Source organism: Dama dama, chromosome 5 (genome assembly GCF_033118175.1).
Source record: "Dama dama isolate Ldn47 chromosome 5, ASM3311817v1, whole genome shotgun sequence".
NCBI classification, from domain to species: domain Eukaryota; kingdom Metazoa; phylum Chordata; class Mammalia; order Artiodactyla; family Cervidae; genus Dama; species Dama dama.
The window spans coordinates 115,433,721-115,456,597 of record NC_083685.1 but is presented as its reverse complement, the minus strand read 5'-3'; the positions used below and the strand labels follow the sequence as shown (position 1 = coordinate 115,456,597).

General features: G+C 48.5%; 1 protein-coding gene across 3 annotated transcripts in view; it reads right to left on the bottom strand.

The window, feature by feature from the left end:
• MAPT (microtubule associated protein tau) overlaps positions 1–22,877 on the bottom strand; it is a 119,708-nt gene that overhangs the window by 42,468 nt on the left and 54,363 nt on the right. For all 3 annotated transcript variants that reach the window (XM_061144285.1, XM_061144286.1, XM_061144287.1), the window contains exons 2-4: positions 11,277–11,393; positions 6,237–6,323; positions 2,928–3,014 (exon numbers count right to left, since the gene is read on the bottom strand). In XM_061144285.1, coding sequence (XP_061000268.1) covers positions 2,928–3,014; positions 6,237–6,323; positions 11,277–11,376 — 274 coding nt within the window. In that variant the 5' untranslated portion in view covers positions 11,377–11,393. The remainder of the gene's footprint in view (positions 1–2,927; positions 3,015–6,236; positions 6,324–11,276; positions 11,394–22,877) is intronic.

Sequence of the window (22,877 nt, the reverse complement as noted above, 5' to 3'; positions counted from 1 at the left end):
ACAGCAAGTCAGCAAATCCAGCTACATGGAATGGAGTCCTGAAGACAGGACACAAGGGGGCGTGCTGATGACGTCACTGCCATGGCTCTGGGAAGCCCATTGCTTTCACATACCAACGCGGTGTCATGATACCCTGGTCCTGATGCAAATTAGAGACTGCGGGCTGCTGGTATCTCTGACACCCCTTGATCCCAGCAAGAGAGATGCTCAGAGAAGCCAGAGAGAGGGAGGGTATGAGCCAGTGGTTGGGCCATCACCAGCCTATATGGCTTCTCTGCCTCCCTGGAGCCCCAAGAGGGCTCCAGGCTCACCCTGCAAGGCAGGGACACCAGTAGGGGGATGGCCACACTGCACTCCCAAATGGACCTCAAATGGGAAGTTTCACAGGAGAACCAAGATACAACAAAGACACACGCCCAAGTGAGGTGCTCGACTAAGGCGTGTTAGCTGCTCAGTCGTGTCTGACTATTTGCGACCCCATAGACTGTAACCCACCAGGCTCTTCTGTCCATGGAATTCTCCAGGCAAAAATACTGCAGTGGGTAACCATTGCCTTCTCCAGGGGATCTTCCCAACCCAGGAACTGAACCTGGGTCTCCCCACATTGCAGGCAGATTCTTTACCGTTTGAGCCAATAGGGAAGCCCGAAACTAAGGTACACATTGTTAAAGCCACCAGCCGAAAAAATGTCCCCTAAACTCTAAAACCTCACTGAACTTCATTCAGGATGTAAAAGGGTGGAGGGGAAGAGAATTTTTTAGAAGGATTTCTTTAGAGAGAGCAGCTTAGGGCAGGTGGGATGGTGGCTCCCTGTCCACCTCCCATCTCAGTCCCTCTGAAAGGGTTTCAGGGCACCAGGTGGAGACAGGTGGTGTGTGTCCCCTAGGGTTAGGGACATGGTGGATGGCTGTCAGAACTCCACCTGGGAAAACTCAAGGAGGACAGGCAGGCTGGCCCTGTGTTTGTGGCGAAGCAAAGTCCGTGGGCTGTCTGCATATGCGTGGTTTGTTCAGACAAGGAACACCCATGTTCCCCGTGGACCTGTGGTGGGCACAGGGCAGTCACATTGGAGGGGGCGCCTCAGGCCATGCCCAGCAGGGCCACCGATGTGAACAAGCCAACTTTGGCAGAGGAGAGATGAGACGGATCTTCAGACCCCAAGGGACCCAAGAAAGAGGAACGTCTGCTGGAATCGAGAGCAGAGGGAGGCAACTTCAGGAGGACGATGGGGATGGCGTGAGAGAGAAGCATTTGGAAGAATTGAAAAAACCCCACAGGGAAAGACTCAACTTGCAACACCTGCAGAAACTGCATGGAGCCAGCTCACAGCAGCCCCAATGCAGGAACAACTTCCCCGTCCCTCTCCCAGTTCTTGTCCCTGTCCAGTCCCAGAGAGGAGGACCTGCAGCTTTGAGTGTTACCCTGACTGGAGACTCCTGTTTTAAAAATTAATTGGTTATTTTTTGGCTGCTCTGGGTCTTCGTTGCCGCATGCAGGTTTTCTCTAGTTGTGGCGAGGGCGGGGGGCTACTCTCTCATTGTGGAGCTTGGGCTTCTCATTGTGATGGCTCCTGGTGCTGCAGGGCAACGGGCTCAGCAGTTGCGGCTCTAGAGCACAGGGCATGGGCTTAGTTGCTCCGAGGCACGTGGGAATCTTCCCAGACCAGGGGTCGAACTGTGTCCCCTGCATTGGCAGGGGGGTTTCTTAGCCACTGATCACCAGGGACATCCCAGACTGCACATTCTCATCAGCATTTGCAGCCTGGGTTGTGTGTCGGTGGAGACTAAAACACTTGATAACCCAGGAGTGATGGAAAGTCAAGAGTTCCCTAGAGTTTTTGTCCCAGGCAGAAGAAGAGCTTCACCCACTGAAAAGTTATAAAGGGACAGCGAGAGACAAAAGTCAAGCTACCCGTGATCTCATCCCACGAGTCGTTGGTTCCATGGCCTTCAAACGACCTTCACTGTCAAGGACGAGACCTGTCAGCATCCAGAACATCCCCCTCCATTCATCTCTGGAGAGCAACTTGCAGAGCAGAAGCTACTTGGAGGAGCGGGTGGCGCTGCTTGGCTCCTGCCCGGCATCCTTAACCCAAACGGCTGGGGACAAGGCTGCAGACTTCCCAAACAGCTGCCACTGAGCCCCATCTTCAGGAAGGAAAAGAACTCCTGCCGGGGGACATTTCCCCACTCTCCACTGCTGCTGAAACACCATCCAGAGCTCGTCCTGCATTTCTTGCTGAGCACCATCCCCATCACCAAGCCAATGGCTGGAGTCATGCGTAGCCCAGGGAGGTGGACGTGAAGGAAGTGACAGCCAGAGCTCCGGGCTCTGCTCGCTGCTTCCTAAGGGCCTGGGCAGCTCACGGTGACTCTGGCGGTCCTGAGTTCAGTGCTATTTCTGGTCAGTGCCCCGTCTGGGCTGTTCCCCATCATCGATGTTGACAGGACAGTCTCGTCACGTCTGTCCCACGCTGATATGTTTGAAAAGATCGTCCTAAAATTGGATGCTAGAGGGCATCACTGCGTTCCTGGGGGGTTATCCAGTTACGATCCTCCAAAGACGTGGGTGGGCCATCCGGATGCTGTGACATACTCAGGTGCTCCCCCCAGGGAGCTGTTGACCCCCTAGGAAGTGACCCTGTCGCTGGGCGGAGTCCCAGCAGGACCGTGGACTGACCTCGGCCGCCAGCCTGCCTCCAAGAACTCTCCGGAGCTTAAGACAAGGAGAGGAGAGGCTGGAAGGAATCCAGAAGGTTCTCTATCCTCCAGGAGACGGGCAGGCAGCCATGGAGGCAACAGGGCATCAAGCTCAGAACAACCCGAGATTTTGGGAGGCTGGCATCCACCCGCATCCCCACCTCATTTGGAGACGGGCGAACCCCACATGCTCCCATCCTACAGTTGGGCCCCGGGAGTCACCCTCACCTGTGGTTCCTTCTGGGGTCTCCGTGGGGGCCTGAGCGGCTGCCTGCTCGCCGGGGGCTCCCTCATCCACTAAGGGTGCTGTCACATCTGGAAACCACCAAGAGTGGAAACCACCTTAGGGGCTGGGATGGGCCATGCCACGCCCCTCACCTTGTGCTCTTTGGGGATGAAAAGGTGCAGGAATGGGGAGGCAGGAAGGGAACTCAGCCGCATGCAAAAAAGCAACCCCATAGAGCAGGGCCCAGAGCCATGCTCCTGCTTGAAATCTCCCCAGGAAAACATGAATACTCTGTCCAAGAGGCAACCGCTTATGAGACAACCGGGCCCTCTACCAGGAAAGCCAGAACAGCCCACCTCTAAACACTGCAGCAAAAAGGACTGCTGGGGATGGTTGCCAGTATTTTTAAGGAAGAAACGTTGAAAATCAGGTGACTGGTCACAGATGTTTGATCCTTACAGCAGTGCAGAACAGGAGAAGGCAAACTCTGCAGTCAGAGCTGGAGGCTATGGTTCTGCTGGGAGACCGGCTTTGGGAAAGTCCTTTGTTCTCTTAGGGTCTCAGTTTCCTCATCTGCAAAATGGGAGGTGCCTTGACCTCCAAGTTTTCTTCCAGTTCTAATCCTTCAGTAGTCATGTATGGATGTAGAGTTGGACCATAAAGAAGGCTGAGCACCAAAGAACTGATGCTTCTGAACTGTGGTGTTGGAGAAGACTCTTGAGGGTCCTTTGGACAGCAAGGAGATCAAACCAGTCAATCCTAAAGGAAATCAACCCTGAATATTCATTGGAAGGACTGATGCTGAAACTGAAGCTCCAATACTTTGTCCACCTGATGCAAAGAGTCGACTCATTAGAAAAGACTCTGATGCTGGGAAAGATTGAAGGCAGGAGGAGAAGGATGAGATGGTTGGATGGCATCATCGACTCAATGGACATGAGTCTGAGCAAGCTCTAGGAGATGAAGGACAGGGAAGCCTGGCGTGCTGCAGTCCGTGGGGTCACAGAGAGTCAGACACAACTGAGTGACTGAACAACATCGATTCCCCTGTCTGCTGGAGCCCATGACCCTTGGTTATAAAGCACAGACTCCCCTGGGTGGCAATGAAGAGGCCGGCTCTGTCTGAGGTTAGGTGCTTGACAACAGGCCTACAGATGGATCCACCTTCAGAGCAAAGGCCAGAGGGAAAGATTCACCACCAGGAGTTGGTCTCTCATCAAGGTGAACACTTCCAGATCGGCATTCCTCTCTGAGCAATGCACTGGCATACTACCAAACCGTTCTGGGCAAACAGGAGGAGGTGTCAGCTTTAAACGCTTTCCAAGAGCCTGAGTCAGGTTTGTCAATTGGAGCCCTTTTTATTGTGGTTGTCTCAGGAGCAGCCTGGCAGAGCTCCACCCCAACAGCTCCCCGCCATTCCCCAAGCCATGAGAGCTGAAGCTCTTGGGACCCTCACTTGGACAGGGTCCAGAATGTAGCAAGATGTGGTGGGAAGATTCTTCCAGAATAAGGTAGACTTGGAAGGCTGGCCTAAAGTCTGGCACGAGTGCTTCGGGACTTTCTCAGGGCACTAGGCAACCTGTAAAACTGTCTGAACGGGATCAGCAGGCTAGGTCTTGCATCACTGGCTCTAAGAAGGAAAGCAAGGAGCATTTGGTCTGGTTTTCTCTTCACTAGTAGGCTGAGAACCTTGGAGGTGGCGGGGAGGGCAGGGAGGGGAGTGGCCACATCCACTATATCCTTATACCATCAATTGGCAAGGAACCTGACAGCCACTTTCTGAATTCATCCAAAGGTGGACGCCTGGGGAGATCCTGGGGCCAGGTTCTCACCAAAGTCATGGGCAGGGCCCAGGGAAGTGCTGGAACCTTGGAGAGGACAGAGAGATGGAGGGGCATACTCTGCAGACTAGTTACTCAAAAGCCATTCACAACGCCCCTCTCCCTTGATTTTTCCTATGAAGGAAGCTGAAAGGCACCATTCTCAATGTTTTAGCCTCCCTTACAGCAAGAGGGCATCAGAAAACCCAGTTCCAGCCAGTGGGACATAAATGGAAGTTGGCAGGTGGGGAAAAACTCTTGCTTTCGTAATAAAAAGGGAATATATTTGGTTTCCGGGCTCTTTTGGTCGCTTTGCTTTGCTACTTTCTCCTTGCTTTGAAGGTAGATGTGATGCCTGGAGGTGCAGCAGTCATTCTGTAACCGTGAGGCCATAATCCAGCCATAAAAGATGGCAGAAGATAAAGACAGAAGAGCAATGATGACATTGAGGAGCTGCTACTCGAGTCCAGATGTTTTATTACGTGAGACAAATAAACCTCTTCATATATATGCCACAGTTAGTTGGGTTTTCTGTTACTTGTGATCAAACATAGTCTTTTTTTTTTTTTTGGCTGTACTGGGTCTTCCTTGATGGATGAGGGCTTTTTCTAGTTGCTGTGAGCCAAGGCTACTCTCTAATTGCAGTGCACGGGCTTCTCATTATGGTAGCTTCTCTTGTTGTGGCTCATGGGCCCTGAAGCATGGGGGCTTCAGTACTTGTGGCACACAGGCTTAGTTGTCCTACATGGGATCTTCCCGGACCAGGGATCGAATCCATGTCCCCTGCATTGCCAGGCAGAATTTTTACAACTGGACCATCAGGGAAGTTCCTCAAACATAGTCTTGACTGATACAGATGGGAAGCAAGAGAAGATGGTCCAAGGAACACCTCAGGAAATACATCAGAAGCTTTATAATAATAACCTAGATACCAAGTGTCTACAGAGGACAGGTTAGAAAAGATGGGCTGGAGCTAACACCATGGCCAAAGCCCAGAGGCCCAGGCCCAGCTCAGGAAATGAAGGATACTAAACCAAGAGCAGTCCCAAAGGGTGAGCTTGGAGATGTGTTCTGACCTGCCCTTTCCTGAAGCAAACCACTGCTCGGGGACCTGGTGGCTCATGGGAGAAGTGTAGAGAGGACAATCGACAAGGAGCAGGGGCTTTGTGGAGCTGAGATCAGGCCCTGCTCTGCCACAGATCACAGCCTGTTCAACTGTGGCTGCCTCAAAGCTCACGCATGACGAAGCTGCCCCTCCCTGGCACTAGCGAGCAAGGCATGAAGACAGCGCAAGGCTCCCACAACATTTGGGGCCCAAGCCCCATCCGCAAAGCACTGAGCAGGCATATCTCTCAGCCAGAGGCAGCGGCAAGTGCAGCTAGGAAGGGTGGCACGTATGAGCTGGCACGTGTGAGCTCAAAGCGTGGCTAAGCGCAGGTTGGAGCATGGACGAGCTGTTTGAATGAAGCCGTGAGAGGAGGGGGACCCCACCTTCCGCCGTCGGAGTACTCTTAGCATCAGAAGTTTCAGAGCCTGGTTCCTCAGATCCATCATCGGCCGGGGTCTGCAGGGGAGACTCTGGAACATACACAATGAACCCCTCAGAATGGCTGCCTCGCTCCACCCCAATTTCGACCTCAGAGGAACTGGGGAATAGTGTCTTCTGGAGCCGAAATCATCCAGTATGGACCCCAGATAGATGGACTGTGGTCTTGTGATAAAACCACAAAGGGGACCAACCCCACCCCCACCCCACAGCTGGGCCCCCACACCAGGGTCATCAGGAAAGAGGCACGTGATGTTTACCCGTTTTGGGGCAAGCAGAGAAATTGCCTTTTAATTAGCTTGTGGTTCCAACTGAGACAAAGGCTCTGATATTGACAAATGGGCAGCAGACGCCAGAGAGCTAAGCCACAAGTAAACTTGGGGCTTTGTCTTTCCTTACGGGAGAGGTTCATGGGAGATCATTGCCATGAATTCATGACAAGTAAACATCTGGGAAAACACTCAGAAATCGAACTGCTTCCTCTGCAGAGAAATTAGCTCAGGGGAGACACAGGACCTACTTCTAACCGGACATTGGGCTGTGTCTCCAAGTCCTGCCCAACATTGAGTTATACCTGAAATGTCAGTCATCACTATTTACAGGAAAACTGGCCAATCAGAATCCAAAGCCAGGGGACCTCTGATGGAGTCTGCAAAAGCCACGCTGCCTGGCAGGGGAGTAGGGGTGGGGGTTGGGAGCCTTGGAGGTAGAGGACAGGGAACTGGTTCTGCACGAAGCAGACCCCAAAGATAAAAAGAGGCAAGTGGTGTTTTAGTACACTTTGAGATCAGACATCTCGAACCCTCTGCTGGAATGCCATCCCTGGACACCCACACTTCGGCTGCACTGATCCAGCCAAAGAAGGACTGATTCTAAAGAAGCTTCCGGTCCTGAAGCTTGGGAAAACCTGCCAACTCCCTCAAGCAGGCTTTGGACATGGTGAAGAATCATCATGCAGACTGTCTGCTGGGTCTTATCGTGTGTGTGTGAGCTGAGATTCTTTTATTGGTATAAAATCACAACTTCACATCTATCACTTTAACCACAATTCAGTGGCATTAAATACATTCACCATGCTGTGTAACCATCACCACTATCTATATCTAAAACTTTTTCATCTTCCCCAACAAAACTCTGTACCTATTAGGCAATATCTCTCCCTCCCTCCCAACCCCTGGAAGCCTCTATCTACTTTCTGTCTCTATGAATTTGCCTCTTCTAGATACCCGATAAAACTGTACAACATTTGTCCTTTTATATCTAGCTTATTTCACAAAGCATAATATTTTCAGGGTCCATCCATGTAGCATCTATCACAGTGTCACTTCCTTTCCTGGTTGAATAACATTTCATCATATGTATATACCATCTTTTGTTTATCCGTTCATCCATTGATGGACACTTGGATTGTTCCAGCCTTTTGGCTAGTTTGAATAATGCTGCTATGAACATTGGTGTACAAATATCTGTTCTAGTTCCTTGTTTCGATCCTTTTGGATATATCCTTAGGAGTGAAATTGCTGGATCGTGTGGTAGTTCTACGTGCAATTTTTTTTAGAAAACCACCACACTGTTTGCCACACCTGCTGCATCATTTTATACTCCTACCTGCAATAAACAAGAGGTCCAATTTCTCCACATCCTCACCAGCACTTGTTATTTTCCATTTTTTAAATTATAGCCATCTTAGTAAATATGAAGTGGTATCTCATGGCGGTTTTGGTTTTGTCTGCTGGGTCTTATTACCCACCAGCCTTGACTGCCAAAGCACAGGAGCCTATCTATGGGTGTGATGGTGCCTCAAGCACTTGCCCCCCAAACACCCCTCCCCCAGTCCATCCGCAGCCTGCCACTGTGATCATCCGCATTATCCATGTTAAATTTTTTGGATGGAGAGAGGAAAGGTGGAAGAAGCCTCTTCTGACTGCCTTAGTTGGAAGGTCTAACAAGTTAACTCATTAACACCTTTTAATTCATGCAGGTGCACTGTTTTATCAGTTAACCAACTTTCACCCACTTTGCAGCTCTCTTTGACTCCATCTAATCCTATTCCAACTTTTAGCATCTACTCAGATGCTCTCTGTTCTAGAATTTTACATGTGGTTTCTTGTCATTATTCAAAAAAGTCTCTGTCACCTATCTGAAATGTTGCTTGTAAAGTGACACCTTCTGTCAAGTCACACCTTTCACTCTCTATGTAAAAATAATTCATTCTAAATCCTTAGTAGCAAGAACAAATTTGAGGAGAACTCTGAAAATCTCTTAGGTATCACTTGCTTTCTTGGCAAGTATATTGTTTGGGTAAGTTTGTTTAAACTATCTTCAAACACTTTCACAGCAGTGACAAAAAAGTTAGCAACTTAAAATCTGCATATATATATTATATATTTACACATATACCTGTTTTAGCATAGAACTTCCAAAGACGTTTTATGTTAAAAGAACTGAGGAATTTCAGCAACCGTACTTTAAGCACCTCTAAGGCACAAAATAACTTGGTAAACTTGTTCTTACTTTATAAATTGAATTATTAGATTTACAGAAAAATTGCAAAGATAGAACAGAAGATACCCCATTGCCAGTTTCCCTAGTTATTAACATCCTACATTATTATGTTATATTTGTTCCAACATGATATATATATTTTTAACTTAATTTTTAAACCAGGTCACCCTAAACAGAGCATCATTTTTTCACTGGCACAATTAATTCACCTGGAGCAGAATTCAATATGTTAGGATTCTAAGTTGGATGCTCTCCCACGCTAGTGGTAAAGAACCCGCCTGCCGATGCAGGAGACTTAAGAGATGCAAGTTCAGTCCTTGGGTCAGGAAGATTCCCTGGAGAAGGAAATGGTAGCCCACTCCAGTATGCTTGCCTGGATAGAGGAACCTGGTGGACTACAGTCCATGGGATCAAAAAGAATTGGACATGACTGAAGGCGACTTAGCACACATGAAGACTTCAGTAACTGAAGTTCCAGGGGGACGTGGCTGAGAGTGACCAGAGGCAGAAACAGCTGATGTGGAGTGGAAGGCTGTACTACCCCATGACCTCAGAGAGGAAATTGTCATCTGTTAACTAGGGAAGGTAACTTCCGTCCTCACTGGTTACTGTGAGCAGTACGTGAGATGTTGTTGGCCGAAGCCCTTTGCCAGCTTTTTAGAGTTCTACAAAAATGTCTGAATCGTCACTTTAAGCAAGTCCCATTATAAGCAGGGTGCTTGTGCTTGGCCTCAGTCCTGTCTGATTCTTTGCGACTCCATGGACTGCAGCCTGCCAGGCTCTCCTGTCCGTGGGAGTCTCCAGGCAAGAATACTGGAGTGGGTTGCCATTTCCTCCTCCAGGGGATCTTCCTGACCCAGGGATCGAACCCGTGTCTCCTGCACTGGCAGGCAGATTCTTTACCACTCAGCCACCCAGGAAGCCCCATGAGTAGAGTAGTTATATTCTTTACCACCCAAATCAGGACACTCGAAAGTGAAAGCAGCAATACTGCTAATGAAGCAGGAACCAAATGGTGGCAAGAATTACCTCCTGACACTGGGAAGGGAGGTTTGGGCCGATTGGGACCGCTAGGTGGACTGCTCCACCTCCCCCCTCCATTTTCCCCTCCATGCCCCTCACCCAGAGCTTCAGGCTGGGAGCTCCCAAGAAGGCCAGAGGGCAGCCTCTGAGCTCCCACGACAGTCCACGCCTTCCCTCGCCTCCCCCAACTTGGAGCCCATTTGTCTGATTCCCAAGCTCTGCCTCCAGTGTGTTCTCTGCTTAAACAGGTACAGAGAAGTCAGCCTTTGAAACAAGGGTCCCCAGTGAGTCCTGAAACATCTCCAAGGTGGGAATGATAGCTCTGCACGCTTCCCCAACCCAGGGCTCCTCCTGGTGACCCTGCCTCTTCCAGGGACCCTTCTCCGATGGATGTACCTGGAAGAGGTTCCTTCCTACCTTGGAACTCTACCACTTCCATCTGTCACCCCACACCCCAGGCAGCAAAGTATTTTTATTACTTGCAGCATTTAAAGGGAAAAGTAGACTGCCATTTTGTCTCCTTAGAAATGGGTTTGGAGGACAGGGACCTAGTCTTTCTTACCCTACTCTAGGGGCTGCTCTAGGGAGCACTGGCCCCCAGGGACACTGTGGGGAGAAGGGTTCCTTGCAGCACAACCCAGGGCTCCGAGGGCCAGCCTGCTGCTCCTCGCCCCAACATGGGGATTGGCATTCAGAGCCGGAAAGAGGGCTCTGTGTGCCCCACTGGGCTCCCCAAACTAGGTGGGGATGAGAGGCAGAGAAGAGGCCAAGCCACTTTAGCCAAAAGACTGTATTATAGAACATTTAGAAGTTGATGCAGTTTAGTACTATAGGTACAATAATAGGAAACCCAGAGCTAATCAACTCTGGCCAAATAGGGACCTTACAGGCCTGTTAAGGAAGAGGAAAAATAAATGTATAAAAGTCATGCATTTTAAAATATATATTTATTTATTTTTATTTATTTATTTGGCTGTGCCAGGTCTTAGTTGTGCATGTGGGATCTAGTTCCCTGACCAGGGATTGAACTCAGGCCCTCTGCACTGGGGGCAAGGAGTCTTAGCCACTGGACCACCAGGAAAGGCCCTAAAGTTATGTATTTTGCATGCTAATGAATTCTGCTGATTTATAGGTTCATGGGTATGGCTAAAGACTCAACAGATTGCCCTTGTATTAATTAGACTGACAAGCCCCCTGCAGTCTTTGTCACAATACATCCATGCATTGTGGCAAACTCTCCTTTGCAAAGGCAGATTTTCAAATAGCCTCACATTTTGAGTCCTGTTGGTTCATTCAAATGAATGAGGTTTCAAATCTATGGATAATCTAAAATAATAAAGTATTTAAAACTCCTTTAAAATCAGGATGCAAACCCTTCCTGCCAGCTCTTTCCAAAGCAATATGGCTGGCTGTGATCTCTGGGGCACCTGGCCCTCCAGGCAGGGCTGTGCACTAACCTTTCAGCCCGGGGTCCATGTCGCCCTCATGGTCTTGCAGGGCGTAGTCTCCCTGGGCATGATCTTCCATCACGTCGAACTCCTGGCGGGGCTCAGCCATCCTGGTTCAAGGCCCACCTGGGGAAAAAAGATGCTGTGCTCAGGCTAAGTGCTGGGGTGAGGGGAGGCGGGGACAGGGAGACAGAGGCGCCCCTCCCCACTTCATGGAAGGCAGATTTCTGCCTCTCCTTTCCCTTCTCCAACAAGTAGAGTACCCAGCCTCATCTGGAGGCATATCTCTGCCCAAGCATTATCAACATGCATGTGTGCACTTTTCATTGACCAACATCACATCAGTTCATATCCAAAACCACCAGGCGGGCAGGTTCAAGGGGCCTGATTTGTTTCAATGCCCAATGCTCTTCCTACTTCATGATAGAGCAAATGCTGCTGACCAGTACTTTGATGGTTTTCTATTTTTGTTTTTTACAGAGAGGGAAGGCATTGGTTGGGCAGTGCCAGTAAGGAAAAGGAGGTGCAGAGAAGCAATGTGATTGCTCAATCACACCCGGGTGTTCAGACACCCCAGCTCTGAGCCAGGTGGCCCCACTAGGGGTCAGAGTGGGGCTTCCACTCACCTCACTGGATCCCTTTAGAACTCTGATGTGTGCATTCCGAGGGCTGGGCTAAGTCCCTAACCGGGCACAGTGGGAGGTGTGAATTTGAGGCTGAGCAGCAATGCCCATCCTCCCCAAAAGCCCTAGCCTAGACTCAGCTTCAGCTCCACAGAGCCCACCAGAAACAATTTCTTAACATTCATTTTTATTGGAGTACAGTTGACTGATGACGCCGTGTTAGTTCCTACTATGCAGCAAGGTGAGTCAGTTATGCGTGTACACTCCTCCCCGCCCTTTCGGTCTTCCTTCCAACTCAGGGCACCACAGCGCATTAAGCCGCGTTCCCTGTTCTGTTCTTCTTAGTCTTGCATTCCTATACACTAACAATGAAAGATCAGAAAGAGAAATTAAGGAAGCAATCCCTTTTACCATTGCAACAATGAGAGTAAAACATCCACAAATAAACTTAGGAGGCAAGAGACCTGTGTGCAGAAAACCATATGACACCAATGAACAAATCAAAGACGACCCTAACAGATGGAGAGACAAACCATGTTCTTGGATCAGAAACAATTATCTAATCATACTCTGTCCTCATTGGCTTTTTTTTCTGTGCCCCATGGCTTACAGGATCTTAGTATCTAGACCAGGGATTGAACCCTGGCCCCCAGCAATGAGAGCTCAGAGTCCCAACCACTGGACTGCCAGGGAATTCCCTGCCCTCATCTTTACTAAGAATATTTTATTCTTTATCATAAAATAACTCATAAACTTGAATTTCTGAATTTTTGAGTATGCCCTTTTGCTTTGGTTCATTCATGCTACTCTGGTGGATTATTCCAGGTTTTACATTTTTATCTCTGTAACTTGAGTCTTCTTTTACTTTGATATCTTCCTTTTAAATTATCTAATTATCTCATATTATTTATTTTCTACTTTATATTTATCATATTTGAAACTCCCCTGTTCTAGTTGCTTTTACTTCCTGCCTTTAAATTTTTATAATTTTAATCCTTTAAAACTTAAAGATTTAAAAAAGTCTTTTAAAATCTCAGCTGTGTTTTGATTTATTTTACATGTTTATTTGATTTATTACATATATTTATTTATTACATATATACATATAAAGACATATAATACATATATGTATTAAAATACATGCAATAAAACATATCTAAATAGACATTTATTGTATTATTTATTGTATATATTTATTTATTGTATTGATTTATTGTACATACATTTATTTAAATCCTTACATTGTTTCATTTTTTTTACTTTGAATTTTCACTCCAGATTCATGTTAATGTTTCACTTTTTATGTTAATTTTTGAGATAATTTTCAACTTATAGAAAGATGGTAAAAGTTCCTCAGGGGGTCGTTAACCTTTTGTAATCCATTTAAAATGTATTTCCCTGTTATCTTCCATTTTTCTAACCTTTTAGGTGACTTTAAAAAAAACTTTCCTTTTTACAATTGTAACTTTTATAATTTTTCATAATTTTTTAAAATTTTTCATAATTTTAACATAAATCTGTAATCTTTAATTTTTATTTTTAAAGTTTGGGCTGCCATTTCCCTTTCTTTGTTTTCATTTGTTCTTACCTTCTAACTTTGTTTACATCCTTTATTTTTTATTTTTTGACTGTGCCATACAAGTGGTGGGATATTAGTTCCCTGACTGGGGATTGGATCCACGCCACCTGCAGTAGAAGCACAGAGAGCAGAAGCACAGAGTCTTAACCACTGGATCGACAGGGATACCCCTGCATTCTTTACTTTAAATCTCTGCTTTTCTGTTATAACTTGTTAATAGTTACCCTCTCACATTTCTGATCTAATTCCACGGCTGTTTTTCAGTGGCCATGGGCGAGCTGGTAACACTCGCTGGTGAGGGCAGGGCCCGTCTCCTTCCTGCCTCCACTATACTAGCTCTGGCTTCTGTGATCAGTGAGTAAAGTCTGCCACGGGCGAGGTGTGGAGGGCAGACTTGATGTCATGTACTGTCTAAACATATTATGAGTTGCAGAATGTTCTCACCTCTGACAACTATTGTACAATGTTGGGCTACAGGGTGGGAGGGTCCACCTGGAGCCGACCTTCCACGTAACACTCGGCTGAGGTGGGTGGAGGGGACAGCCAGGTTCTGACTCTGCGCTTATACCAGTTGGCTGCTGGCATATTCACGTCCAGCTTCATACCTCTCCCTTCGAGGCAGGACATGCTGATGCGGGTGTCTGAGCTCCCTCCTCCCTCCACTATGTAGGATAAGAAGCTGGGATGGCTTAGGAGGGTTCTAAGAATGAGGTCAGTGAGACCTCTTCTGGGTGAGGCAGAGGGTGGGAGGCCTGGCCCCACTTTGGCAGCCACTGTCTATAGAGAAGGGGTCCCTTTTCATTCTGACTGAGGTCCCTGACCCTCAAGGAGCTCTTGGGGGAGGCTCCTGAGGCTGAACCTCTCCAAGCCTTTGATATCTCCCCAAGGATGAGCAGGGTGTTATCCTGGGAAGATCCAAGTCCTCATTCATCCTTCAAGGCTTAGGATTTGGTGGTGATATTCTCTACCCTGAGGTATGCTGATGGTCTGTTTTCCTTAGAAAGCCCCCAAACATCAGAACCCCTGTGCTAAGAGGAACAGGTTTCATTACCCAAGGAATCAACGACTGCTCCCCACCCAACCCTAGGAAGCAACACCTCCCTTACCACCTCCTAATGAAGCCTGTCTCAGGACCTGCCTGGTCACTGCCCAACTGCCAGTCCCCGAGACTGATCCATGAGTCACCTCGTCTGCTGACTCGCCAGGAGCCCCACCTGGGAACAATGACGACAGCCCAGAAGCACGAGGCCTCCCAAACTGGCTGGAGACGCTTCCCCCAGCCCAGGTGAGCCAGGCCAACCAAATCAGGTCACCCTGTTCAGCCTGCAACTGGTTTTAGTGAATACTCCAGGTGGCGCTAGTGGTAAAGAACCCGCCTGCCAGTAAACAGGAGACATAAGAGATGGTTGCTCATATTTTTAAAATCATGGGTTTGGGGGACTTCCCCGGTAGTCTAGTGGTTAAAACTTCACCTTCCAATGCAGGGCATATGTGTTCAATCCCTGGTCAGGGAAATAAGGTCCTACATGTCTCGAAGCCCAAAAACCAAAACATAAGACAAGAAGCAATATTGTAACAAATTCAATAAAGACTTTAAAAATGGTCCACATCAATATGTATACTTAAAGTTGATTCATGTTGTACAGCAGAAACAAATACAATATTATAAGACAATTACATTCCAATTAAAAATAAAATTTTTAAAATGGTCCACATTAAAAAAAAAAAGACAAACTTAAAAAGCATCATGGATTTTGGAGAAAGCAGCTCTTCCCACGGAACCTGGGAGGTGTGAGGAGCTAGGGACCCACACACGGAGTAGCTCACCATCCTCTGCTCATCACTACGTCCCAAAGCCCATACTCTAGTTATGCCTGAAAAGATGGGCTCACTGATGAATCTAGTCTTCTGCTGCCACCCCAGCCCTCCTGCTGAGCTTCCCCACTGCCCAAGCACTGTCCCCATCTGTCAGCTCATTCCTTTGCACAAAGTGAGGATGGCAAAATGCACCAGGTGGCAGCCAGAATCAGCACAGGTTTGATAATAAGCATGAACTCCAAGTGACCTCAAAGGTATCGAGATGGTACTTAACAGGCAAACTCAGCATCAGTGAAAGTCAAAGCAGTGTTTGTGCAGAGCGAGCCACTTTCCCTTTGGGCTTCCACTCTATTTTCCAGGGTGATTCTCACCCCCCTGGCTTATGTCCAGCTCAGAGGGGCTGCTTGTGCTGTGGCTGCCCTGGTCCCTTCCCTGCCCATCTGCACAACGGATGGGATGACACATGCGACGTGGTGGCTGCTTTTCACTTAGATGAGTCTGGAGGTGGGCAAGGTGGCCAGTGTGGACTTTGTTCACAGGCATGAGCAGGGAAGCATCAAAGAGGCTCTCTAAGGTCACTTGGGCAGTGATTGACAGGGCCAATTGGACAGGTAAGAAAGGACTGTTGGCAGGGAGGTGACCGCACTGGTCCAGGCAACAGCAAAAAGGCCGGAACCGGAGACTAGGAAGAGGGCACAGAAAGGAAGGGATAGGTCCAAGAAGTGTATTTTAGACATTAGACTGCGTTTCAAAATTGGGTTGGGGTCAGAGAGAGAGATCAGAGTCCAGAATTACACCAGAGGTGGGGGCTTGGATGGCTGGGAAAAGAGGGAGGGGGTGACACAGTCAGAGGGAACAACATCAGGGGCTAAAACAGCTGGTCAACAAGAGTGGGTTCTGTTTGTAAAATATCGCTGCTCAAAAGAATCCCCCGCACCTCATTTTACTAACTTGTGATTGATTTGATTTAATAAGTTCTAGAAAATAGATTCTGCTCTCCCTCTTGATTTCCATTATAATTTAAATTTTTTAAGTATTCAAGTTTTATTTCTATTTATTTATTTAAAAATATTTTTTGACCTCACTGCATAGCATGCAGGATCTTAGTTCCCTGACCAGGGATTGAACCTATACCCCTTGCAGTGGAAGCGCAGAGTCCTAACCATTGGGCTGCCAGGGAAGTCCCTATAATTTGAAATTGTTCTGGGATTTGAAGGGCTTCCCGGGTGGTGCTAGGGATAAAGAATCTGCCTGTCAATGCAGGAGACACAAGAGACACAGGTTTGACCTCTGGGTCGGGAAGATGCCTTGGAGTAGGAAATGGCACCCCACTCTAGTATCCTTTACATGGAAAATTCCATGGACAGGGGAGCCTGGTGGATTGGACATGAAGGAGAACACTCACTATGGATTTGAAACAAATGGATCTACAACAGAACAGTATTTCACTTTAGTTCCAGGTCAAGAGTCAGCAATTTGTTTCTGCAAAGGACCAGATAGTAAGTATGTTAGGTTTGTGGACTGTGCCTTCTGTTACAACTACCCACCTCTGCAGCAGGGAAGCAGACATTGGTAATAGATGTATAAATGAATGAGCATGGCTGTGTCTCAATTAGTTTATTTACAGACACTGAAATTTGAGTTGCATAAAATATCATGTGTCACAAAATATTTTTCTTTTCTCTCTTTTCACCATTTGAAAATGTAAACACCATCCTTAGCTAACACCAGACTTGGCCTGCGGACCATAGTTTATAGACTCCTGCTTCTGGCTTTTCCAGTACTTATTCTCCTCTCTCTCTCTCTCTATATATATATACATCTATAGTGAAGTTTTTTAACATTGTACATTTTGGTCTCCTCCTATTTTCTCAGTGAGGATTTTTGCAGTGATGTTGTTTTTTGTTTGTTTGTTTTTATAAATAGTATTGTTTCTAAAATTAATTATCTATTTTTGCTGCACCGGGTCTTTGTTGATATGAGTGGGCTTTCTCTGGTTGTGGCACGTGGGGGCTATTCTCTAGCTGAGGTTCGAGGGCTTCTCACTGCAGTGGTTTCTTTTGTTGTGAAGCACAGGTTCTAGGGCATGGGGGCTTCAGTAGCTGCAGCTCATGGGCAACAGAGTGTGGACTCAGTAGTTGTGGCACATGGGCTTGGTTGCCCTGTGGTATGTGGGATCTTCCCAGACCAGGGATCTTCCCAAACTGGTGTCCCCTGCATTGGTAGGCAGATTCTTAACCACTGGACCACCAGGGAAGCCCCCTGATGTTGAGTTTTCTTCAGCTGCTTCCAGAGGTTTCATGGCAGGAGAGCAGGAGAACTAAGGGTCATTCTGGGGCTTGAGGCCGTGCCCCACTGTTCTGGGGCCTGGGGACAGCAACTGTGGTATAAGCCGGTGTTATGAGCTAGGCTGCCTTAGCTCCATGGAGCAGATGACAAGCTAGTGGGTCTCACTACCCTGGTTCCAATGATCCCCCACTTCCCTACCACCAACACCACCCGGCAAGGCTGGAGAAAGTCAGAAGCACTAAAAGGAAGCTGAAGGAATTGCAAGGAGAAATTAAATCATCCTTAAAAGCACAGGCTACTATTCAGTATGCAAAATAAACTGTGAGTCTCAAGTGCCAGTGTTTTCCTTTGGGATAAAAAGTGGAATGCATGGGAAGACCTCTCTAAACAGGGAGGCACCCCACCCCTGCCCCTCCTGCTAACTCCAGGACAGCAAATGGCCTTAGGTTCATGGACCTCCTGATTCAGTGAGACCACCAGAGCTGTCTCTCCAACTCATCGGGCTGGGCCACTTGCTCCTTGTGAATGCTTTGGTACCAACAGGTCATATTAAGAAAGACAAGTCCAGGGGACTTCCCTGGTGGTCCGGGATAAAGAATCTGCCTTCCAATGCAGGGGACGTGGGTTTGATAGGTTCAGTCCCTGGGTTGGGAAGATCCCCTTGAGAAGGGGATGGCAGCCCACTCCAGTATTCTTTTTTATTTATTTATTTGGCTGCACCTGGTCTTAGTTGCAGCATCTGGGATCTAGTTCCCTGACCAGGGATCGAACCCAGGTATCCTGCATTGCGAGCTTGGAGTCTTAGCCACTGGACCACTAGGGAAGTCCTTTCTCCAGTATTCTCGCCTGGAGAATTCTCTGGACTACAGGAGCCTGTAGTGGGCTACAGTCTGTGGGGTCACAAACAGTCAGACACTGCTGAGCAACTAACACTTTCACTTGCACTAGGAACTGAGATCCCACACGCCTCAGGGCAACGAAGCCCACGTGCCACAACTAGAGAAGCCCGTGTGCCACAACAAACACCCAGCACAACCGGGGGGAAAAAAAAGACAAGTCAGAGTTCTACAGCATCTGTGAGAGGCTACTCAACATAAGCAGCAAATAGAACCCAGAGGAGGATGTTCTCTGAAAGCAAAATGAAGTAGCTCTTCTGAGTCTCAGGACAGACGCACGAGAAGGCAAGTCCCGTTGGGTGGGACCCGTCTGGGTCGCTTGTGCACAGATGAGGAATCTGGGAGGTAACCCACCCAAGGTCACACAGCCAGGAAGAAGCGATGACAGGATGCAAAGCTTGTGTCCTGACGGCACACTCAGCAGCCCTCACTGCCGGTTCTTCCAGCCAGGACCATCAAACGGCCCCCAGTTTCCCATCGTGGCAGCACAGGTCTGGGGTGTGGAAGCAGCACTGTCCAGGGCTCACACCCCGAAGCTGTGACTTAGTCACTTCTCCTAGCCTCCTGCATGTCACCCAGTGACCCCGAGCTCCTTTCCTGCTCCGACATTTTATTCTAAGTGGATCGATCAGGCCTGTGTCCTCCGTCTCGGAAGCCCTGGGAGGGTCAGTCACAGGACAGCAGGAGTCTCTCTAGCCCAGGCCTGGCTGACAGGCAGGGGGCCCTGGCATCCTGATACACCCAGCCCTGCCTCCCTCCTTTCCCACTGTCACTGATCCCTGGTGTCTCCCTCTGTGAGATTCAAGGGCAGAATAACTTCTCTGGGAGAACTGGACAAAGAACAGATAAACCAACTGACAAATGGCACAACTGCATGTCAAAGACAGCAGACTGAAAAGACAAAAATAAGCATAACTCTGAGGTGGGTACACAACCCAGACAAGCTGTGGTCACCACCCCCTCACAGATCCCTATAATCTAAGAGGCGCGCAGACAGGAAAGTAAACATGCCAAGAGCTGTTGTCCAAAGGCCGTGCTCTGCTTTCTTATTCTTCTAAATCAACCCATCTCTTTCTCAGTCTCTCTGATCTCCTCCGTTCTGTTTTCCCAGGCAGTGACCCAGAGGCGCTGGGTTGGAAGGGAAGGAAGAAATTTTAGAGCGGCTGCACAAAAGTTGAGTTAGACCAGGAAATGAAAACGGCCCCTTTTTTAGGGACCCTTGGAAAAGCACGGCCACCTGACAAGAGAGAGCAAGAACCAGAGGGTCCTGGAGTCTCTCCACGTCATTTTGTAGCTCATAAATTGAGGCTCGTGATGGGGAAGGGGCTTGTTGAGCTGTTCATGGTGTCTGGTCCTATAGGATCACAAACCCCTAGACTTAGTGAGAGCTGGGGGGGGCAGTGGGGGAGGTCAGGAAAAGGCAGAAAAGGGTCTGCAGGGCTGAGAGGGGGTGACAGAGGAACAAAGGGGACAGAGCAGGTGAAGAGAGGCTAAAGGCGAAGACAGGAGAGGGGAAGGGGCTGAAGGCGCAGGGAGGTAGGAACCCCTGAATCAAACATGACTGCCGCAAACCACTCTTTTATTTTTAAACAGTTCTCAACTTTTAGGTTGAGCTTTTTTTTTTTAAGCACCTATCTGTTGAGCTCTTCTTGTGAATGTGGCACAGTGCTTGCTTTTTAAAAAATAATTAATTCATTATTTTGACTGCACTGGGTCTTCGTTGCTGTGTGGACTTCTAAGTTGCGGCGAGCAGGAGTTACTCTCTAGTTGTGGTGCACGGGCTTCTCACTGCAGTTGCTTCTCCGGTTGCAGAGGACAGGCTCTAGGGCGGATGGGCTTCAGTAGTTGTGGGTCACGGGCTCTAGAGCAGAGGCTCAATAGTTATGGTGCACGGACCTAGTTGCTTTTTGGTCCCGGTCCAGGAATCCAGTTTGGGTCTCCTGCATCAGCAGGTGAATTCTTTACTCCTGAGCCACCAGGAAAACCCCAATCTAGTCTTCTTATTTAATTTTTCTGATTGAAATAAAATCCACACAACACACAAGTCATTTTTACTTTTTTCTTTGCTGCCGCACTTTGCAGCATGTGGATCTTAGTTCCCCGAACTAAGGGATTGAACCTGCACCCCACTCTAAGTAGAAGCTTGGAGTCTTAACCACTGGACCACCATGGAAGTCTGCCCAAGTCATCATTTTAGAGTGAGCAACCATCACCTCTATCTCGTTCAGAAACACTTTGATCACCCCAGAAAGAAACCCTGTGTCCATTAAGCACTTCCTCATCCTCCTCCGCCCCCCATGCCCTGCCAACCACTAATCTACTTTCTGTCTCTGTGGATTTACCAGTTTTGGAGATCACACATAAATGGAATCATCTAATATATGGGCTTTTGTGTCTTGCTTCCTTTGCTTAGCGTAATGTCTTCAGGACTCACTCGTGTTGTGGCACGTGTCAGGACTTCATTCCTCGAATGGTAATTCATTGTATGAATGCACCACATTTTGCTTATCCATGTATCCAATAATGATTACCCACGGTCTTTTAAGTTTGGAAACAAGATAATATAGAGCTTTTTTTAGTTGACATTTGTCTGATAATGGTAAAACCGGGGTGAAGGGAGAGGAAAGGTGAGGGCAGGAAGGGGTGGGATGGTGGAAGAGGGGGATGACAAGGACCCTCAAATAAACTTCAACTTCTTTCTCATTGTGCCAAGGCTTCCCCCAGCCTCTTGACCCTCAGGAGCACAGAGATGTGCAGGTGAGACCTCGGGGCCCTTTTGGTCCCGAGGAACAGGGCTTTCCCGGCTGCAAGATGGATACATTTTCCACTTGGTAGAGTACATGTGCTCTGTGTGCTGAGCTCTGCTTAGCTGCAGAGGCAGCTTTGTTTTTGATCATTCCAGGCCACCCTCTGAGGCACCCAGAGGTGGATGACGGAACCCCAGGCGCCCAGCCCAGCTCAGAGGTGACTTCTGCAGCATCACCAGGAGACCCTGCTCACTATTTGAAGTACACCTGCCATTTTCCTGGACACTTTCCCAGGACACAACATTTAGGCTCACCACAAACCTGTGAGACGGGCAGGATGCAAACCCCAGCCAGGTAAAGGGCCCCAAGAGCCTAAGTGACTTGCCTGAGGCCACCAGGGCAGCCTGAGACCTGACTTCCCTCTGGAGTATAGATTTCTGGCAGTTCAGATGCCTCTCTCTGTCTTCGGTCCCAGGCCTTTGCTCCTACCAATTTCTCCAAGGGGTCTGCGGGTTTCAGCTGACCTGGGGCCGTATCTCCCTGAAGGAGATGAAGACCAAACAGCCTTCCTATGCCTACTGCCATTCTTCCTATTCCTTCTAATCGTCTTACCCACAGCAATGCATTCTGATTCTAGAAAGCTCCTCGAGTAAGCCAGGGCAACAGTGGACACCGTTGCTGGCTTTGGAATAGGAACAACATCTGTTTATTCGAGTCCTGACTATAAGCCAGTCGCAGAGACATCAGAGGAAGGGAGGAAGCAGGGGAGAGAGAGAAATGGAATCTCTGTAATACAACAGTCCCATGAGAGTGTTCTCCCCACTTTCTGGATGAGGAAACAGGCTCAGAGAGGTTCAGGAACCTGCTGAGTGTCACACAGCTAGGAAGAGGCAGAGTAGGATAGGATGTGAACTCTGATCTTCTGATGCTAAACTCATCTTTCAGATACTGTATCATATTATTGCCTTCCCAACCAAGAGCTTAAAAACAGCCCTTTTCTCCTCTGCCTTACCCATGGAAATGATCTTGTCCCGGCTGGATGAAGTTAAGAGTCGAGGAGGGAAGAAAAAAGCCTGTGTCAGGGGCTGGTCCGGCACCCTGGCTCACCGGCCCCATGCACTGTCTTTGCAGTCCGCTCCCAGGAGGAGCTTTCTTGTGTCCAAGAGTCCCCTTCCCTGGAGGCGCCGGGTGGGCTGTGTCCGGCGTGGCCGCAGCCCTCGCTAGGGGGCAGCACGTGCCAGGGCCGCGGAGCCCGCTTGCAGCAGCCCAGCCGGCCGCCCAGATTCTCCGGGAGGCAGCACCGCAGGCTCCCGGCCGCCACCGTGACTCAGCGGAATCGCTGCCCCCAGGTCCGGTAGCGCCATGCGCCATGCAGAAAAAGGACGATCGCCCTTAGACCCCCTCAGACAAAAAAACTCAACTGGAATTCCAGAGTAGTGATACTGGACAACGGTGGGACTATACTGAAGTCCCTGAATTGTACACTTCAAAGGGTGGATTTTATGGCATGTGACATATCTCGGTAAAGCTGTTATAAAAAAACAAACACCCTAAATGGAGCTCTCAGATAGTGGAAGATCAAGTAGGGAGAAATCTAAAAATAACCTTAAAATGAACTTGGTTCTCCAAGGTTATTTTTGGCCCCTGCGTCGTCCCCT